Source organism: Hyaena hyaena, unplaced genomic scaffold (assembly GCF_003009895.1).
Source record: "Hyaena hyaena isolate Hyena2069 unplaced genomic scaffold, ASM300989v1 scaffold_361, whole genome shotgun sequence".
Taxonomy (NCBI): domain Eukaryota; kingdom Metazoa; phylum Chordata; class Mammalia; order Carnivora; family Hyaenidae; genus Hyaena; species Hyaena hyaena.
The window spans coordinates 590,402-607,095 of record NW_024080991.1 but is presented as its reverse complement, the minus strand read 5'-3'; the positions used below and the strand labels follow the sequence as shown (position 1 = coordinate 607,095).

The 16,694-nt window shown below is 40.5% G+C and overlaps 1 protein-coding gene and 2 long non-coding RNA genes across 5 annotated transcripts in view; 1 reads left to right on the top strand and 2 right to left on the bottom strand.

Moving 5' to 3' along the window:
• Positions 1-3,864, bottom strand: part of TRIM69 (tripartite motif containing 69) — a 39,657-nt gene extending 35,793 nt beyond the window's left edge. Inside the window, exon 1 of one of the 2 annotated variants that reach the window (XM_039250053.1) lies at positions 3,207-3,864. In XM_039250053.1, the coding sequence (XP_039105984.1) occupies positions 3,207-3,212 (6 nt within the window). In that variant the 5' untranslated portion in view covers positions 3,213-3,864. The remainder of the gene's footprint in view (positions 1-3,206) is intronic. The other variant, XM_039250052.1, reaches the window with a different exon arrangement.
• The window catches only part of LOC120243818, a 35,713-nt gene continuing 22,715 nt past the window's right edge, over positions 3,697-16,694 (top strand). The window contains exons 1-2 of one of the 2 annotated variants that reach the window (XR_005531397.1): positions 3,697-3,759; positions 10,238-10,319. This is a non-coding gene — a long non-coding RNA (uncharacterized LOC120243818). Of the gene's footprint in view, positions 3,760-6,587; positions 6,652-10,237; positions 10,320-16,694 lie in introns of those variants that run through there. The other variant, XR_005531398.1, reaches the window with a different exon arrangement.
• LOC120243817 lies at positions 11,687-14,867 on the bottom strand. The gene is made up of 2 exons (XR_005531396.1): positions 14,639-14,867; positions 11,687-12,471 (listed from the first exon to the last, which is right to left on the bottom strand). It is a non-coding gene; the product is annotated as an uncharacterized LOC120243817 (long non-coding RNA).

The following is a 16,694-nucleotide window of genomic DNA, read 5'->3' as shown; positions in this document are numbered from 1 at the left end:
CAGCCCCTCTGGAAAACAGTGTGGAGGTTCCTCAGGAAACTAACAATAGAACTCCCCTATGACCCAGCAATAGCACTGCTAGGAATTTACCCAAGGGATACAGAAATGCTGATGCATAGGAGCACATGTACCCCAATGTTCATAGCAGCACTCTCCACAATAGCTAAAACATGGAAGGAGCCTAAGTGTCCATCAACAGATGAATGGATCAAGAAGATGTGGTTTAGCAATCACTTTCAAGAAAGCATATCCACCTCCTTCTACTCACCTTGTATATTCTTAAAAGGCAGAGAAAAGTCAAGGAAGGAATAGAGCAATGAAATCACTGGAAACTTGCAGAAAAAATGCTTAAGTTTTCCCAGGTTTTTTTTTCCTGAGAAGTTTTGGATTGTGAACTTTTGAAATCATGATCAGTAAAATATTTAAAGAGATTTGTTGCCTTTTTTAAGGGTATTTGTTGCTTTTCAGCTTTCATTTCTTCAAAGTAATTTTTAAAAACTCTGATGGGCAGATTTCTGAAGAATTAGCAGAGCAGAGAATTAAGAGCAGAGAAATACAATTCATCTATAGAAAACAAACTATGTGTCACAAACAGCTCAAGAAACAGAACAAAATATATGCATGCTTCATGTGCCCTGACACTTTCACATAAGAGAGAAATATTATGAACTTGTTCACTTAAACAGAGCTTGTCAGAGTTTAAAGAGATCATAAGTCATTTAATTAACTCCTTTCTAGCTACTCCCTGAACATATGAAATAATGGGAAGCTCACTATTACACAAACAATTTTTTTAACTGTTACGGAAAAGTGTCTACTTTTACTAACTTCACCTTAATAAGAGTGTAGTAAGAAGAGACAATAGTAATAGGAATATAGCAGGAATAGACAATAGTGTTTATTTTTCCCTCTAGAAATTATAAACAAAATGGGTATACCTCTGATTCAACAGCTAAGAATAGAGTAAGAGCAAATCTAAAGGTTCCATAAACAAGGAACCTTATCTTAATGGTTAATATGTTTAATTAAACTTTATAAGAAGTAGAAACTGATAGAAATGATATATCAGAACATAAGGATTCAGGTGTCAAAATTTCTTGTTGATAAATTTTAGTGAGTTTTTTTCAGCTTTCTTTCTATAAATATACATTTTCTTTTGTCTATGAGGAAAACACATGGTTCAGATGAATATAGCATCCTTAATTTTAGCTCTGAGGAGATCTTAAAGGAATTCAATTAAAAATGTTTAACTCCTCAACAAAACTAAAACACAAGCTACTGAATAAGAGAAGATGTTTGCAAATGATATATCCAATAAAGGATTAGTATCCAAAATATATAAAGAACTTCTACAACTCCACGCCAAAACACCAAATAATCCAATTAAATGGGGGCAGAAGACATGAACAGACATTTCTCCAAAGAAGATATGCAGATGGCCAACAGACACATGAAAGGTGCTCAACATCATTCATCGATAGGGAAATACAAATCAAAACTACAATGAGATATCACCTCACACCTGTCAGAATGACTAAAACAAAAAACACAAGAAACAACAAGTGTTGGCGAAGATATAGAGAAAAAGAAACCATGTGCACTGTTGGTGTGGATGCAAAGTGGTGCAGCCACTATGGAAAACAGTATGGAGATTCCTCAAAAAATTAAAAACAGAACTACCATATATGTTCCAATAATTCCACTACTGGGGTGTTTACTCAAAGAATACAAAAACATTAATTCAAAGGGATACATGCACCCCTATCTTAAATGCAGTGTCTGTTTACAATAGTCAAATTATGGAAGCAGCCCAAATGTTCATCAACAGATGAATGGATAAAGAAGATGTGGTATGTATACACAATGGAATATTACTTAGCCATGAAACAGAATGAAACCTTGCCATTTGCAACAACATGGATGGATTCCAGAGGGTATGATTCTAACCAACAGAAGCCAGTCAGAGAAAGACAAATACCATATGATTTCACTCATATGTGGAATTTAAGAAACTAAATGAACAAAGAAAAAGGAGACAAACCAAAAACCAGACTCTTAACTACAGAGAATAAACTGGTGGTTACCAGAGAGGAGGTAGGCGGGGAGATAGGGGAAAAAGGCAAAGGGGATTAGAGTACACTTATTGTGATGAGCACTGAGTAATGTACAGAATTGTCCTATCACCGTATTGTACACCTGAAACCAATATAACACTGTATGTTAACTATACTGGAATTAAAATTTAAACAATGATATCTTAGCTAATGCTAATTCCATTTATAACTTTTCAGAATTCTAACAGGCATAAATAACTCGAGACCTCACTGTAGTGAAAAAATATATATATTTAATTCATTAGTCAATTTTGGAAGATACAGTTAGAGATAAAATAAAATAACTGGAAGACAAAAAAATGTTTAACACCTATGAGAATCAATTCTGCTATAAATATAAAATATAAAATGTGATAGTATTACTAGCAAACCAAGTTATACATAATAAATTTTTTCAATTTAAAATAACGTGATTAGGAGTACCTGAGTGGATTAGTTGGTTAAGCATCTGGCTGTTTATTTCAGCTCAGGTTATGATCTCATGGTTCATGAGTTCAAGACCCACATTAGGCTCTGCACTCAGTGCAGAGGGATTCTGCTTGGGATTCTTGCTCCCCTCTCTCTTTGTCCCTCCCCCCCAAATAAATAAATAAACATAAAATAAAATAAGGTCATTAGTATGAGTGAAATAGGTACACTTATCTTGATAAACACAGAGTAACATACAGAATTGTTGAATCATTATATTGCACACCTGAAGCTAGAATAACACTACATGTTAACTATACTAGAATTAAACTTCAAAGGAAAAGGATGGAATAGATCCATGCATACTGAAATAAAGCAATCTTTAGAATATAAAAAACTAAATTAGTTAATAAAGAAAGTAAACTTTATATAGAATTTAGTTTAATTTTTATCAAAAATTTATGGTGGGTATCATTTCTTGCCTACCAATCTCTAAATTCTCAGTTAAATTATCCAAATTCTCAGTTATTCTAATATCTGAAGAGAGTAAAGCAGCTATAATCTGTCACAAATTAAATAGTTCCCTGAATTTCCTTTCATACTGTAAAATCCATACTCCCTTCTGTGATCCAGTTTTCCACACTATGTCTAGAAAATTAGCTGAGTTAAGGAAGGGTTACTCACCTCCATTCAGTTCTATCATTGGGCCACCAGGGAACGGAAACAGGCACTTGGATCAAACCACAACAGGCCCAGGATAACTGCAGATCAGGAATCAGGTCCCTGGTAATTTGCTAAGAATGGTCTCAGAGCATGACAGAAGGAAGAAAAGCTCAGGAGCTGAGGAGATAGGGCAAGGCCAGAGTGAGTTCTGGCAGATTCCGCGGCAGTTTGTCAGTTGCTTTGATCATCATTAGCTTAAGAGAAAGAGATACCCTGATTGGAATGGCCTACCCACTCACCCCCTTTTTTTGTGTGGGGGAGGGGGAAGGCAACTCATTTAGATTCAAGGTGGCAGTCTAATCTTAAGGTTCACATATTCCCATTTCTGGACTGGGATTCTCTGTGAAGGAGGAAATAAACATCATCATCTGCCTATAAGCAGAATGCATGAGGAATAACCAGATCATCTCTTCTTGTGATCTCAGTATTGAGACCCCACCTGAGTGGCTTTAAAAAAGACCAATCCCACCTCTCAGCTCACATTCCATTGAAACAGCCCCAACTCTATTTCTGAGTAAGTAACAAATACCTGGGAAATCCTAGGACCTAAGGAACCAAGATGAGAAAAGCCTCATTTAAAACAGCTTTCTTGAGCAGTTTTAGTTCACAGAGATCTGTACCTATATTGTGTTCCTGAGTGACCAACTTATTAACAGCCATCACGGAACCAGATTTTCTCTAACTCAATAGATTTTATTGAATGTCTAGCTCCTATGGAATGCCTCCTGTCCAGTCTTAATGCACGCAACTATTCCTCTGTTGTTTGGGATTGCCCAAATATGCCAGGGTATGTGGCTTTGCACATGTCCCTTCTACTGGGGATCCTTTCTCTCCCAACCCTAATCATTATCTCTTTAGTAAACTCTTCCATAACCAGCCCCCCTGAGCTTGTCCTCTACCCCATCCCCTGTAGAAAATATTTTGCTGGCTCTATTCCAGGGTTTCTCCACTTAAGCCCTACAGGCATTCTGAGCTGGCTAAGTTTTTCTTGTGGGGGGCTGTCCTGTTATTTTTAGGATGGTTAGCAGCATTTCTGGCCTCTGCTCACTAGATGCCAGTAGCATCCCCACCCCCAGTTGTGACTATCAAAATTGTCTCCAGATGCCAAATGTCTGCTAGGTGTATAGGGGTAGAACTAACTCCCAGCTGAGAATCAGTGCTTTACACATTTCTATAACAGCCTAGATCTTTGTACATACCTACCTGTTCATAATTAGTTTGTTTGATTTCATGTTTGCCCCTTCACTAAATTGTAAACAACTACTGGGTAGTGCTATCTTGCTCACCATGACAGTACGTGGCATTTGTTGGATAAAGCACCTTATCAAATAAGTGGCTATGAAATTCTGATGATGAGCTAGGAATTATGTTCCTAAGTTAAAAAATTAATTTTGTTTCATTTTTTAAAGCACTTTTTTATTTGATTTTGAAAGATGGAGAGAGACAGAGAACGAGCAGGGGAGGGGCAGAGAGAGAGGGAGACACAGAATCCAAAGCAGGCTCCAGGTTCTGAGCTGTCAGCACAGAGCCCAACATGGAGCTTGAAATCACAAACTGTGAGATTATGACCTGAGTCTAAGTCAGACACTTAACCAACTTAGCCACCCAGGCGCCCCCATGTTGAATATTTTTGTTGTTGGCTGAAATGCTTAACAGCATTTAGTAAAGATGATTATACTAAATCCTAGAGTCTCCACATCCTTGAGCCTGTAGGCCTGGGGCAAGATACTTACTGGCCTAGAAGACAGAAGCCCTTTCTCCCAGTAAAGAACCCAGAGCACTGAATAACAGCTAAAATGTTGAACTCCTCTGGGTATTAGTTCCTCCTATAAAGTGTGACTTCCTAAGACTCCCCTTCTACCTCTAAAGTTTGTGATGCCAGAACCTATATAGTATGAGGTCCCAAATCTCACAAAGGGGCACTTCAGGTTTTTATTTCATTATTTTAAAACCAAAGTTGGGGTTAAGCAGCCGGCAATGACATCTAAGAAACTATACATACCAGGTTTTACCATGTAATCTGTAGGGGGAAAAGAAAAACAAAAACAAAGTTATGAAGCAAAGTTACTTTTCTTTTGCCAAGCCCCAATCTTATCATATATAAAAGAGACAATAATACCTCATAGGATTGTTGTGAGGATTAAATGAGATGATGTATGTAATGGACTTAATGGTGCCTGTCACATAGGGAGCACCCAATAAATGGTACTAGCTTCTATTATTGTCATTGTGCTAACACTGGTATAGCAAGTTGTTTACAAATCCTCTCCCTCAAATTAACTTTCTGTCTTGAAATGTAACAAGAGATGTAAGTAGATATTAATCTTCAAGGACCCCAGCAGAGCTGAATATAAATAAGAAATTCAAGTTTCCATCTTCTAAACTCCAAGGAAGTTACTGAGAAGTCAGAGTTATTTCTGCTTTTATGCTTCAGCTAGAACCTGGCAGATATTTCTATCATAGCTATTATTATACTGCATTCTTTCTTTCATTGTATTATAAATATTTTTCACATCTATTCTCCACTAGCTGTGAGCTTCTTGGAGGAAAGGACTGTCTTAAAAAGATGGATAACTTTTTAATTCCGCAGGCCTACCACACTATCAAAATTTAATAAATACCAGGTAAATGAGCAGATGAATTAATGAATTAATGAATAGCCCATGCCCAGCAATGCACTGCACCCTCTCTCTTCTGGATGGAGAATAGAACAGCTGTTGTCTCTGTGGGTTGGGCTTATTCAGAGGAGAGGCAGAGAGTTCATTCTCTGAAGGCGCTTTCCTTAACAAGGGAGCCAAGTGATCCGAGTAACCACCACCTCTGTCCTGTCACAGCACACTAGCAGCCCCTCTGTCCTCCCTATAGAGTGTAGGTGCTCCTGGCAAAGCCACACTTGGGGCCCTATGCCTTCTTCATGCCAAACCACAGGAAAAGGGAATATGCCCTGTAGGATCTTTTAGTGTTTATTTATTTTTGACAGAGAGAGAGAGAGAGCGAGGGAGAGAGAGAGAGAGAGAGAGAGAGAGCATGCACTCAGGAGAAGGGCAGAGAGAGAGGAAGGCAAAGGGTCCAAAGCAGACTCCATGCTGTCAGCAGCAAGCCCAGTGCGGGGCTCGAACTCACGAACTATGAAATCATGACCTGAGCTGAAGTCAGATGCTCAGCAGACTGAGCCACCCCTAAAACTATTTATAAATAAGACTGGCAGAATATCCTGCTGTCCCTAATCATGAATATCCAACAGAGCTCAACTTTTGTCTGTTAGCCTCAGATCTCAACCCAGCCAGGGAATATTGGATAGGGACTAGGACAGCAGGACCTACAAACAAAGGCCTGTACCTCCGTGAGACTTTTGTCAGCTCTAAGTATCCACGAGGCTATCAGGAAAGCCAAAGGAAGCCAGTAGGTAAGAAACCTTGGGAATTTGTGTGCATTTGTGCAAGGGTTGGCTGCTGTTGCTCTCTGGCTCTTGCCACAGGGAAAATACTATTTTAGAGATAGACACTAAGATAATGATGTCATTGAAACCTATTTTACTTTATTAACACTCTGGGACAGTCATCCCAGTACACAGATTTTAATAGCATATCAGTGGGATCTAGTTGATATAACTAAGGGAAGGACCTAAAAGTTTATCCTTTTTAACAATTTTAGATTCTTGGGGAGTAACTTGTTTCTCTTGGCAGGTGTACTTAATATTTATGGTGGGGATTAATTCAGTGTGGACTAGAGAATTGGAAAACACTGGACCTTACTGAAACTTGAGTCTGACTTCTCTACTGTCAATCTTAATCCTTTTCTTGGATACTTCAGTTTCAGTCTGTGGTTAATGAAATCCAGATATATTACAGCTCAAGAAATCTCTGCTGTAACCTCACTGAACATCAGGAAATGATATATGTACATTGCCAGATTATCTCACTGTAGGGCAAACATAGTAAAGCCAGATCAAGCTTCAAGTGAGTAAGTTTGAATATCCATCTCTCTTAGTCCCACTTCCACTCTGGCCAAATGAGCTTCTACTTTTCCAAAAAGGTACCTGAAAGCTAAATCCAAATTTCCACAGCTGCTCCACCTTCGAACAAACACCATCTCCTAGGAGTTGCCACAAGTCAAAATGTTTGCACAGCTCTGCTGGCTGTTCTAAAATGAAACTGCTAGAAGACATGAATAGACACTTCTCCAAAGAGGACATCCAGATGGCCAAGAGACACATGAAACGATGCTCAGTGTCCCTCATCATCAGGGAAATACCAATCAAAACCACAATGAGAGACCACCTCATGCCATTCAGAGTGGCTAAAATGAACAAATCAGGGACTATAGATGCTGGCAAACATGTGGAGAAAGGGCACCCTCCTACACTGTTGGTGGGAATGTAAACTGATGCAACCCCTCTGGAAAACAGTGTGGAAGTTCCTCAAAAAATCAACAGTAGAACTCCCCTATGACCCAGCAATAGCACTGCTAGGAATTTACCCAAGGGATAGAGGAGTGCTGATGCATAGGGAAACATGTACCTGAATGTTCATAGCAGCACTCCCAACAATAGCCAAATCATGGAAAGAGCCTAAGTGTCCATAAACTGATGAATGGATCAAGAAGATGTGGTTTATCTATACCATGGACTACTACATGGCAATGAGAAAGAATGAAATCTGGCCATTTGTAATAACGTGGATGGAACTTGAGGGTGTTATGCTGAGCGAAATAAGTCAGGCAGAGAAGGACAGATACCATATGTTTTCACTCATATGTGGAACAGGAGAAACGTAACAGAGGACCATGGGAGAGGGGAAGGGGAAAAATAGTTGGGGAGAGAGAGGGAGGCAAACCATGAGAGACTCTTAAATACTGAGAACAAACTGAGGGCTGGGGGTGGTGGGGGAGAGGGGAAAATGGGTGATGGGCATGGAGGAGGGCACTTGTGGGGATGAGCACTGGGTATTATATGGAAACCAACTTGACAATAAACTATAAAAATAAATAAATGAAGGAAAATAAATAAATAATCATCTGCCAATTAAAAAATAAATAAATGAAATGAAACTGGTAGACCTCTGAGAGCAGGAGAGTACAGTGGCCTACCAAATTCCTCAGACCAAGATTCCTTCCTTTTTCTTATACACTTCATAAAATTCACTTCTGTTTTGAGAGGAAAGTCAACAGCAGGATCTTCCCTTCTTAATTCCACTTTCATATTTTTCCCTCAACTTTCAAACAGCATCTTTGGCCTTCACTGAGGTCATGTTGAATCCTTAAGAATCTTTCTCTTGAGGCTTTTTTTCAGAGCCTTTAATGGCTCCTTAGCACCTATAGAATAAACTCTAAACTCCATAACACAGCAAAGAGTGCTCTATCCACAATGTGGCCTTAATTTTTCTTTTCTTTACTTCTCACTTCTTTCCACAACCATATATATATATAATAATCAGCCAACTTGTTCACATTAATATGCCCTGTGGCAGCTCCCTTCAGTTCTGCTTACATCCTGCTGGGTTCCTACTCTTGCCTAGATGTATGCATTCACTGCCTGTGATGTGTGAAGTGCCTAGTACTGTGCCTGGAACACAACTATGACTTAATGAATGGCAAGTGTCATTATTAATGACACTTTCTTCCTTCAATTCTTTTTTTTTTTACATTCAATTAAACTTATTAATAGTTATTGTGCCCATAGCTGTCTACACAAATGGCTTTTCTTTTTTGTTTTGTTTTGAAGTATCATTTTATTTAGGGGCCCCTGGGTGGCTCAGTTAAGTGACTGACTTTGGCTCAGGTCATGATCTCATGGTTCGTGGGTTTGAGCCCTGTGTTGGGCTCTGTGCTGACTGCTTCAGATTTTGTCTTTCCCTCTCTCTCTGCCCTTCCCCTGCTCATGCTCTGTCTGTCTCTCAAAAATAAACAAAAATTTTAAATTAGAAAAAAAGAAATATCATTTTATTCAAATTCTTATTTAAATTCTAGTTAGTTAACATACAGTGTAATATAGTTCCAGGTATAGAATTTAGTGATTCATCACTTGCATACAACACCCACTACATCATCCTCCTTAACCCATCACCATTTAGCCCATCCTCCACCTACCTACCTCCAGTAACCCTCAGTTTGTTCTTTATCATTAACAGTCTGTTTCCTGGTTTGCCCCTCTCTTTTTTTGAACAGATATGTTCATCTGTTTTGTTTCTTAAATTCCACGTATGAGTAAAATCACATGGTATTTGTCTTTCTCTGACTGATTTATTTCTGGCTTCAATTCTTGAAAAAGATAATATTAGTCATGCTCCCACTGAAACATTTAACCCCTTCCTAGTGCTTACGCTCCAAATCCCTCAATGATGAGCTGAGCTAGACAATGAAGTAATAAAAGTCAGTGTTCCCAAGCATGTGGGATGCTTGTATGATGACAGTAATCAGAACAGTGGTTGCCTGGAGAGGTGGGGATTGACTAGAAGGGGACATAAGGGGGCTTTCTGGAATAACAGAATTATTTCGTATTTTGGTTGAGGTGTTGATCATTATGAAGTATATATTTGCCCAAATGCATCTAATTATACATTTAAGATCAGTACATGTTGTTGTCCATAACATTTATCTTGTTTTTATAGAATCCCCTCTATTTTTTCCCCTGAAAACAGAGTCTAAAACTCAAATGTCTACATGAGCTTGGCAGGTAAGGGAAATATGTAGTGGGCTAGGCAGAATACAATAGGGAGGGTTGAAGGCTGCTGTCAAGCTGGAGAGACTCTGCTCTTTATCCTGATCACATGAACAAGATGTGTAAAAGCAGAATCTGTATTTAATAGGCATCTCAGATGTTTCAGTCATTAGCCAGTTTTCTGATATACTATGTGCTATGTCACAGAGTAATTAATAGTTTCCAAAGTGGGATACATAAAATGATCTGTTGAAATGTAGAAAGATAATATTTAGAACTTTTTTTCAATTTCTTTTTCATTTTCATGTTCTTTTTTGTCCTCTTTTCATTTTAGAATATACAAAGGAACACATAGAAGGGAGCATACCACATTTATCTTGCATATCCTGTGCCACATCAAGCAACTGAAGCCTGAGGTATGGAACATTTCAGAAAATGCATTGCGCAGACAGACACAACACAGGGATGGGCACTGTTCCATTGGCACGACTGAGCCTCCATGGAGGAGAGCAGCACTGCTACAACCATAGCAAGTTAGGAACAGACTTTACTGCCCATGTCATTTTGAGGGAAAAGGAGGGAGCACTGTAGAAATCTCATCCTCTCCAGTTCTAAAGTGCAGGCTGAATTGTGAGTGCTGTGTGATCGTCTGCAAAAGAAAAAAGAGCTAGTGTGTATTTGGCTGGGAGGTGGGCGGTGCCCCTGAAGCAGCTGGGATGGCAGTGCAGTGATGTGTTTGTTAACAGAGAAGCATGCCAACTTGTTGATTAGCTGACCAGTGTGGTGGAGGCAGCCACACCTGTAAAGCCAGGGTAACAGCATCTCCTCTGTGGCCTGGCAGGTCAGAGAGTGCAGAACCACAACTCTAGATTCCCGTGTGCCTAGGCAACTCCTCAGACTGGCTTCAAAGGCCAGCAGGAGTCTCCGAGGACATGGTGCCTGCCCATGGACCCACCTATACCCTGCTGGGTGGAGAGGTAGTCAAAAAAGACTGACTTCCTTCCATCCCAGTAGAATCAGGAAATCCAGAGAAACCCAGAGACAGCACCCTACCTGGTCCGTTAATTAAAATAAAGTTTCCATTACTCTAAATAAGACCTAGTATAAGGTTACTTAAACAAGAATAAAGTTTGTCTCTCAAGTACAAGTCCAAATTTGTATGCGAAGTTTTCAATCTCCCAGGCTATTTCTATCTACTTGCTCCACCACTCTAAGATGTTGCCCTTGTTTACATGATCCAAAATGTCCATGTGTGGTCAATTAAAAATTGATTCTTATGGGGGGGAGAAAAGAAAAATTGCTTTGAGGACAACCACTAGTCTCTGGCACACTATGACAACCAAAGTCCAGCCTTAAAGCATGAAACAAAAGGAAGTAGTCTCATACATAGTGTGTGAGAAATTAAAAAGTTTTTTATATACTCCAGAAAATAATTTTTTACATTTTAGTTTCTTTATTTTGAGAGAGAGAGAGAAAGGAGAGAGGCAGAGAGAGAGAATTCCAAGCAGGCTGTGCACTGTCAACATGGAGCCCAATGCACGGCTCAAACTTACAAACTGTGAGATCATGACCTGAGCCAAAACCAAGAGCCAGACGCTCAACTGACTGAGCCACCCAGGTACCCCAGAAAACAATTTTTAAAGGAGCCTTTTTGAAAGGCTCCAGTGTATAGGATGCCAGCCACCCACAGTTCCTGCATGAGAACATGGAAAAATCCAGCCAAATACAGCACACCTCATATATAAATACGGTGGTACTGATGACAGCTGACTTTTTTCAAACAAACTGGGCAATTTTTACTATATTTAAGGGAAGTGCAGAGGCAGTGACTACAGAAGATGTGGCCACATTCTGTAGAGTAAATATGTCGCCTACTCAGTTCAATCTCCAAGTACCCATCCATACAAATTCGACACCGGATATAACCAGGTAGTGTGCATCTTAAAGCTGCTTCTTCCAGGGCATTATGGGAGGACCCGTTGGTCACATACACATCTCTGTTTCTCATCAACTCCTCATTACTGCTCACCACACAGCTGCCAGTTTGCCTTTGGAGTGACCTTTTGTTTCCTCTTGGCCTCCTCGTTTCTTCAGTAATCACAACAGAGTCATGGCAAGTTAGGTCAATCACTGCAGGTTCTAGGGATTCACAAGTGAGGTCAACTATTTCATCACTTTCTCTGAGATCTATCAGTTCTGTTTCTAAGACCACCGCAGGCGTTGGGCCTCCTTCCCCAGCTGTACGGAATTCTCGGGTTTGTCTGGAATTCACCCTGCTACCACAGCACATTCTTGTATTCATTGTGCTTGCTGGATCCAGTCTTCAAAGAAATAAGTGATCTGTGCCAAAGTTTACAGTGAATGGTAACGTCCCCAGTGTCTCACAGCTGTTGGTCAGTCACTCTCTGACTACACAGAATTTAGAGCCCAGATTTTCTGGTATATTTGAACTCTGATTCTGGATCCAGTCCTGTCTCCACCTCCACAACTGCTGTGTTCCCACGTGGGTGGGTGGGTTTGTGCGGCTTCTGGGAACCACTTTTAAGACAACTCAATCTTAATTTTTAACTGAAAAAAAAAGAAAAATTAAGTTTTGGTAATTTCTAAGTAAGACTGATAGTAGTGTAAAATAGATATATAAAGAAAAATATGCATTCAAAATAATAGTTATGCATTTAAACAAAGTTTAAACTCTGTATCTCCTTATTCCATGTCCTAATGGGAAGCAGGAGAAGCCCAAGGGGCACTTAAGCACAAAAGTGCTGCATACCAAGAAAGGGTCACTATTTCATCCAAGATCCAGTGTCAGGATCTCAAGGAAACACTTATTTTTTACAAAGTGAAAATGGAGACCAGTAAGTTCTGTGCACATTTGGGGTTTTTGTATGTGTATTTATTTTGAGAGAGAGAGAGAGAGAAAGAGCATGGAGGAGGGGCAGAGAGGGAGGGAGAGAGAGAATCCCAAGAAGGCTCTGTGCTGTCAGCACAGACAGCGCCTGAGCCCAGACCAAGTGTCAGATGCTTAACTGACTGAGCCACTCAGGTGCCCTGCACACTTAGGTTTCTAATGGCACATAAGAAATGAACCATTTAGTCCATGCAGAGTTTCATCTTGCCCAGTGTTCCCGTTCTAACAGAGACAGCAAGAGGAGCTTTCCTGAAGCATTTCGTCCCAGATTCTCTTCTAGGGAAGAGGAGGGGACAGAGTTCAAGCATTTGCTTAAGAAGACTTGGTTTGGGCCCAGGCTCTGTTATGTTGGACACATGACATAGACGGTTAAAGTTCACAAAACCTCAGCATGTAAATCCTTTCTAAAAATTATTTTGTAATTTAAAAGTAATGCATCTTCGGTCATCATTAGGGAAATGCAAATTAAAGCTATAATGAGATACCATTTCACGCCCACTAGGATGACTATGATTTAAAAAATAAATAATAAAAAGTGTTGGTGATGGTGTAGAAAAATTGGGATTCTCATATAGTGCTAGTGGGAATGTAAAATGGTGTCGCAGCTTTAGAAAACAGTCTGGCAATTCCTCAAATGGTTAAAAGCAGAGTTACCGTATGACTCAGCAACTCCACTCCTACGTATATACCCAAGAGAATTGAAAACTTCTGTCCAAATAAAAAATTTATACATGAATGTTGGTAATATTATTGATAATAGCCCAAAAGTGGAAACAACCCAAATGCCCATTTGGATAAACAAAAGAATGGTATACGAATACAATGGAGTATTATTAAGCAATAAAAATGAATAAAGCACAGATACTTGCTGTAATATGGATAATCTTTGAAAACATATTAAGCAGTAGAAGCCAATCACAAAAGACGATAAACTGTGTGATTCCATTTATATGGAATGTCAAGAATAAGCAAATCTATAGAGACAGAAAGGTGAGTGACTCCTTAGGCCTGGGATGTTGAGGAGAAATAGGCAGTGACTGCTAATGGGTAAAGGGTTTCTTTTGAGTACAATGAAAATGTTCTAAACTTGAGGTGATGTTTGCACAACTCTGTGAATATACTAAAACTCATCGAATTGTATACTTTAAATTGATGAATTGTATGGTTTGTGAAGTATAGCTCAATAAAGCTTGTACCAAAACAAACACATAAGCTGCCATAGAAATGTTACACAAAACAATGTGATACTATCTGGATTTAGACACGCCCTAGAACCTGGTGGGAAAGTGTGAAACCCTAAAGGAAAATGGAAAGCAGGGCACCCTAAGGAAGGCACAGTGCTCAGATCTCCACCGGAAGCACCGACCTACTTACCCAGGCAATTCTCCTCTTAGACCCCACAGGTAACTGCTTTTCACCAGATCACCACCCTCAAGTGTTTGCCTTTCACAACGGGCCTGCCCTTCCCCCTTCACTCTGTGCCTGAGAGTGAGGCACATCTCACAGTGCCGGAAAGGCACTGCCCACCCCACCCCCGCCCCCTATACCCCCACGTACATCATCAATGACTTCGCTATTTTGTCCTGTCCAGCCCAGTCCTGCCCAGGCAGCTTTCCGGGAGTACAGGACAGGGCGTTCCAGCCACGCGCCGCTTTCCAGCCTCTCGGCTGCTTCTCTGTCGCGTCTGGACGGAGCCTGGGCGAGCCGAACCCGGGTTCCTGGCTACGCTGGGCTGGGAAGAAGAACCAAGGAGCCTCAGAACCAGGGAGACCCAGTGGATAAGGAGATCAGCAGAGGGAGGGGGCGTCGCGGGACCGCGGTGCTCACCGTGAACTCCCTCCGGCAGGTGGCGGCGCTCAGCAAACACACCCAAGGTCACGAAGCGAGGGGTTTCTGGCAAGTTATCCACTTGATGGCAGAAAGCACTGGGGTTTTCCCTCCTTTCCCTCCCGCTGTTTTGTTTTAGTTTCTCAACGACCCAATCACAATCCGAGCCCATGGTAGCTTGTCACCAGTCTCTGGGCGGAAAGCCCGTGTTCCAGGTTAGAAAAGGGGACTTTCCTGTCTTTAGTTTCGTCTTTCTCCAGGCTCCTGTTTACTGACCAAAAGGAGGCATCCACCCGATTGTTGTTTTCCTCTTGTTAGATAAGCAATTCCCCACTCTCTGGAAAAGTGGTTCTCAATAGAGGCAGTAGCCTTCTCTAAAAGTTTTGGAAATTAACACGACTGTTTTTGGTGGTCACTACAGACGTATAAGGGCAGAGGGCAAGGGGCCCCAGTCCCCCCCACATACACACACACACACACACACACACACACATTGTCTCTATCTCTCAGTGTATGAAGAATATGTTTTATAATCTGGGCTTTATAATTACATGTAAAAATGTGTTTTATTTTTCAATTATTTTGTTTCTTGGATATGTTTTGACTATTTACTCTGCCAGAAAGCTTACTGAACCAAAGTGGGCCCAGTCCTTGCTAAGTTACAGACAGCAACTACACCAAGTGGAGTTTCCTCACAAGGTAAACTTTACTTGTACAAACAAGGAGATCATGGGGAATCATCTCCAAAGCTGTGTCTCCCTGAACCAGGGAAAGTAAACTCCTTTCATGAAGGTGTGGAATAAATATCCAGAAGGGGATTTTAACATTATATTGAGGCTGAGGTAACTGTTAGACCCTTTCTCAATCCTCTGGGTAGGCATCTTCCTCAAATGTTTCTTTTTCAGTCCTAGCAATTTGTTAGTTTGTTTCTAAAAGGAAAGATTGACAGCTGGGCAGAAGCTGCTAGGAGTTTAGTTCCTACCAATTAAGATTGACAATGAAACAGAAGCTTCTACTAGAGATTTTCCGAGTTCAGGGGGTCAGGCCAGGACTATATACACTGAATTTTCCAGAAATGCAACTACCAGACAACTAAAAGGAAGATGTGTTTTCAGGTTTTTTGTTTCATTTTGTTTTTGTATTTGGAATTTTACGTAGAGATTCTAACCATTTTAGATAATCACACCACAGCCAGCAATCCCATATCTGAGTCTGAGCCATTGATATAGTGCAACTCTCAGTGTTTCTTGTCATAGTTTACAGAGGTCCTAGGCCAGCTACAAGCATCTTGCACCTCATACACCATCCAGTACAGCCAGACTAGAGCATTCACATACTAAATTGCTTAACCTTCATAATCAAATTAGTAAAGAGGTAACAGTGAAGAGTTATAAAAAGGAGGTATTGGGGAAAATGGGATGGGGGAAGTGTTAGATCTGGTTGGAGTTGCAACTTCTCATCTGCAGTGGAGTCCTAGGGCCTATACTCACCTCTGTCCACCAAGCCTTAGCATGAGTACTGACTCCCCACCATAGAAATGTAACAAATAAGGCTCCAGTATATTCAAGTGACCTGCTTACTGGGCTATCACGTGAGTGGCAGAACCCTTCATTTTACAGGTTAAAAAACTGAGGCCAGGAAAAACTAAGAGATTTGGAAGTGGGTAACCTGTGGCAGAGGCAGGGCTAGAAGCTCCTGAGAATGCAGTTTGTAAATTCTCCGAGCAAGATCATTCACAGAAATCCTGAGACTTCCAGGAGAAAGCAGGCTTCCCTTTGAGGGGCACCATACAGAATGAGTGGAGACTTCAGCTAAAACCCTTCATGGAAAAGAGTAGAGGCATACTTTCTTTTTTCCACCAGCTCAGAGCCAAAAAAGTTTCCCTTTTATCTCTTTGCTATGGTTTTAGGTAATTTTACTTGCTCTAGTAAGATATGAAAATAAATAACCACTACAAGTAAAAGCAGTTGCCTGGAGCTTTACATTTTACAGAGTTCTTACCACCATCTCCTCAGAACAAGTCTTGAACAGTGTCTGGTATGGGGTGATACTCCAT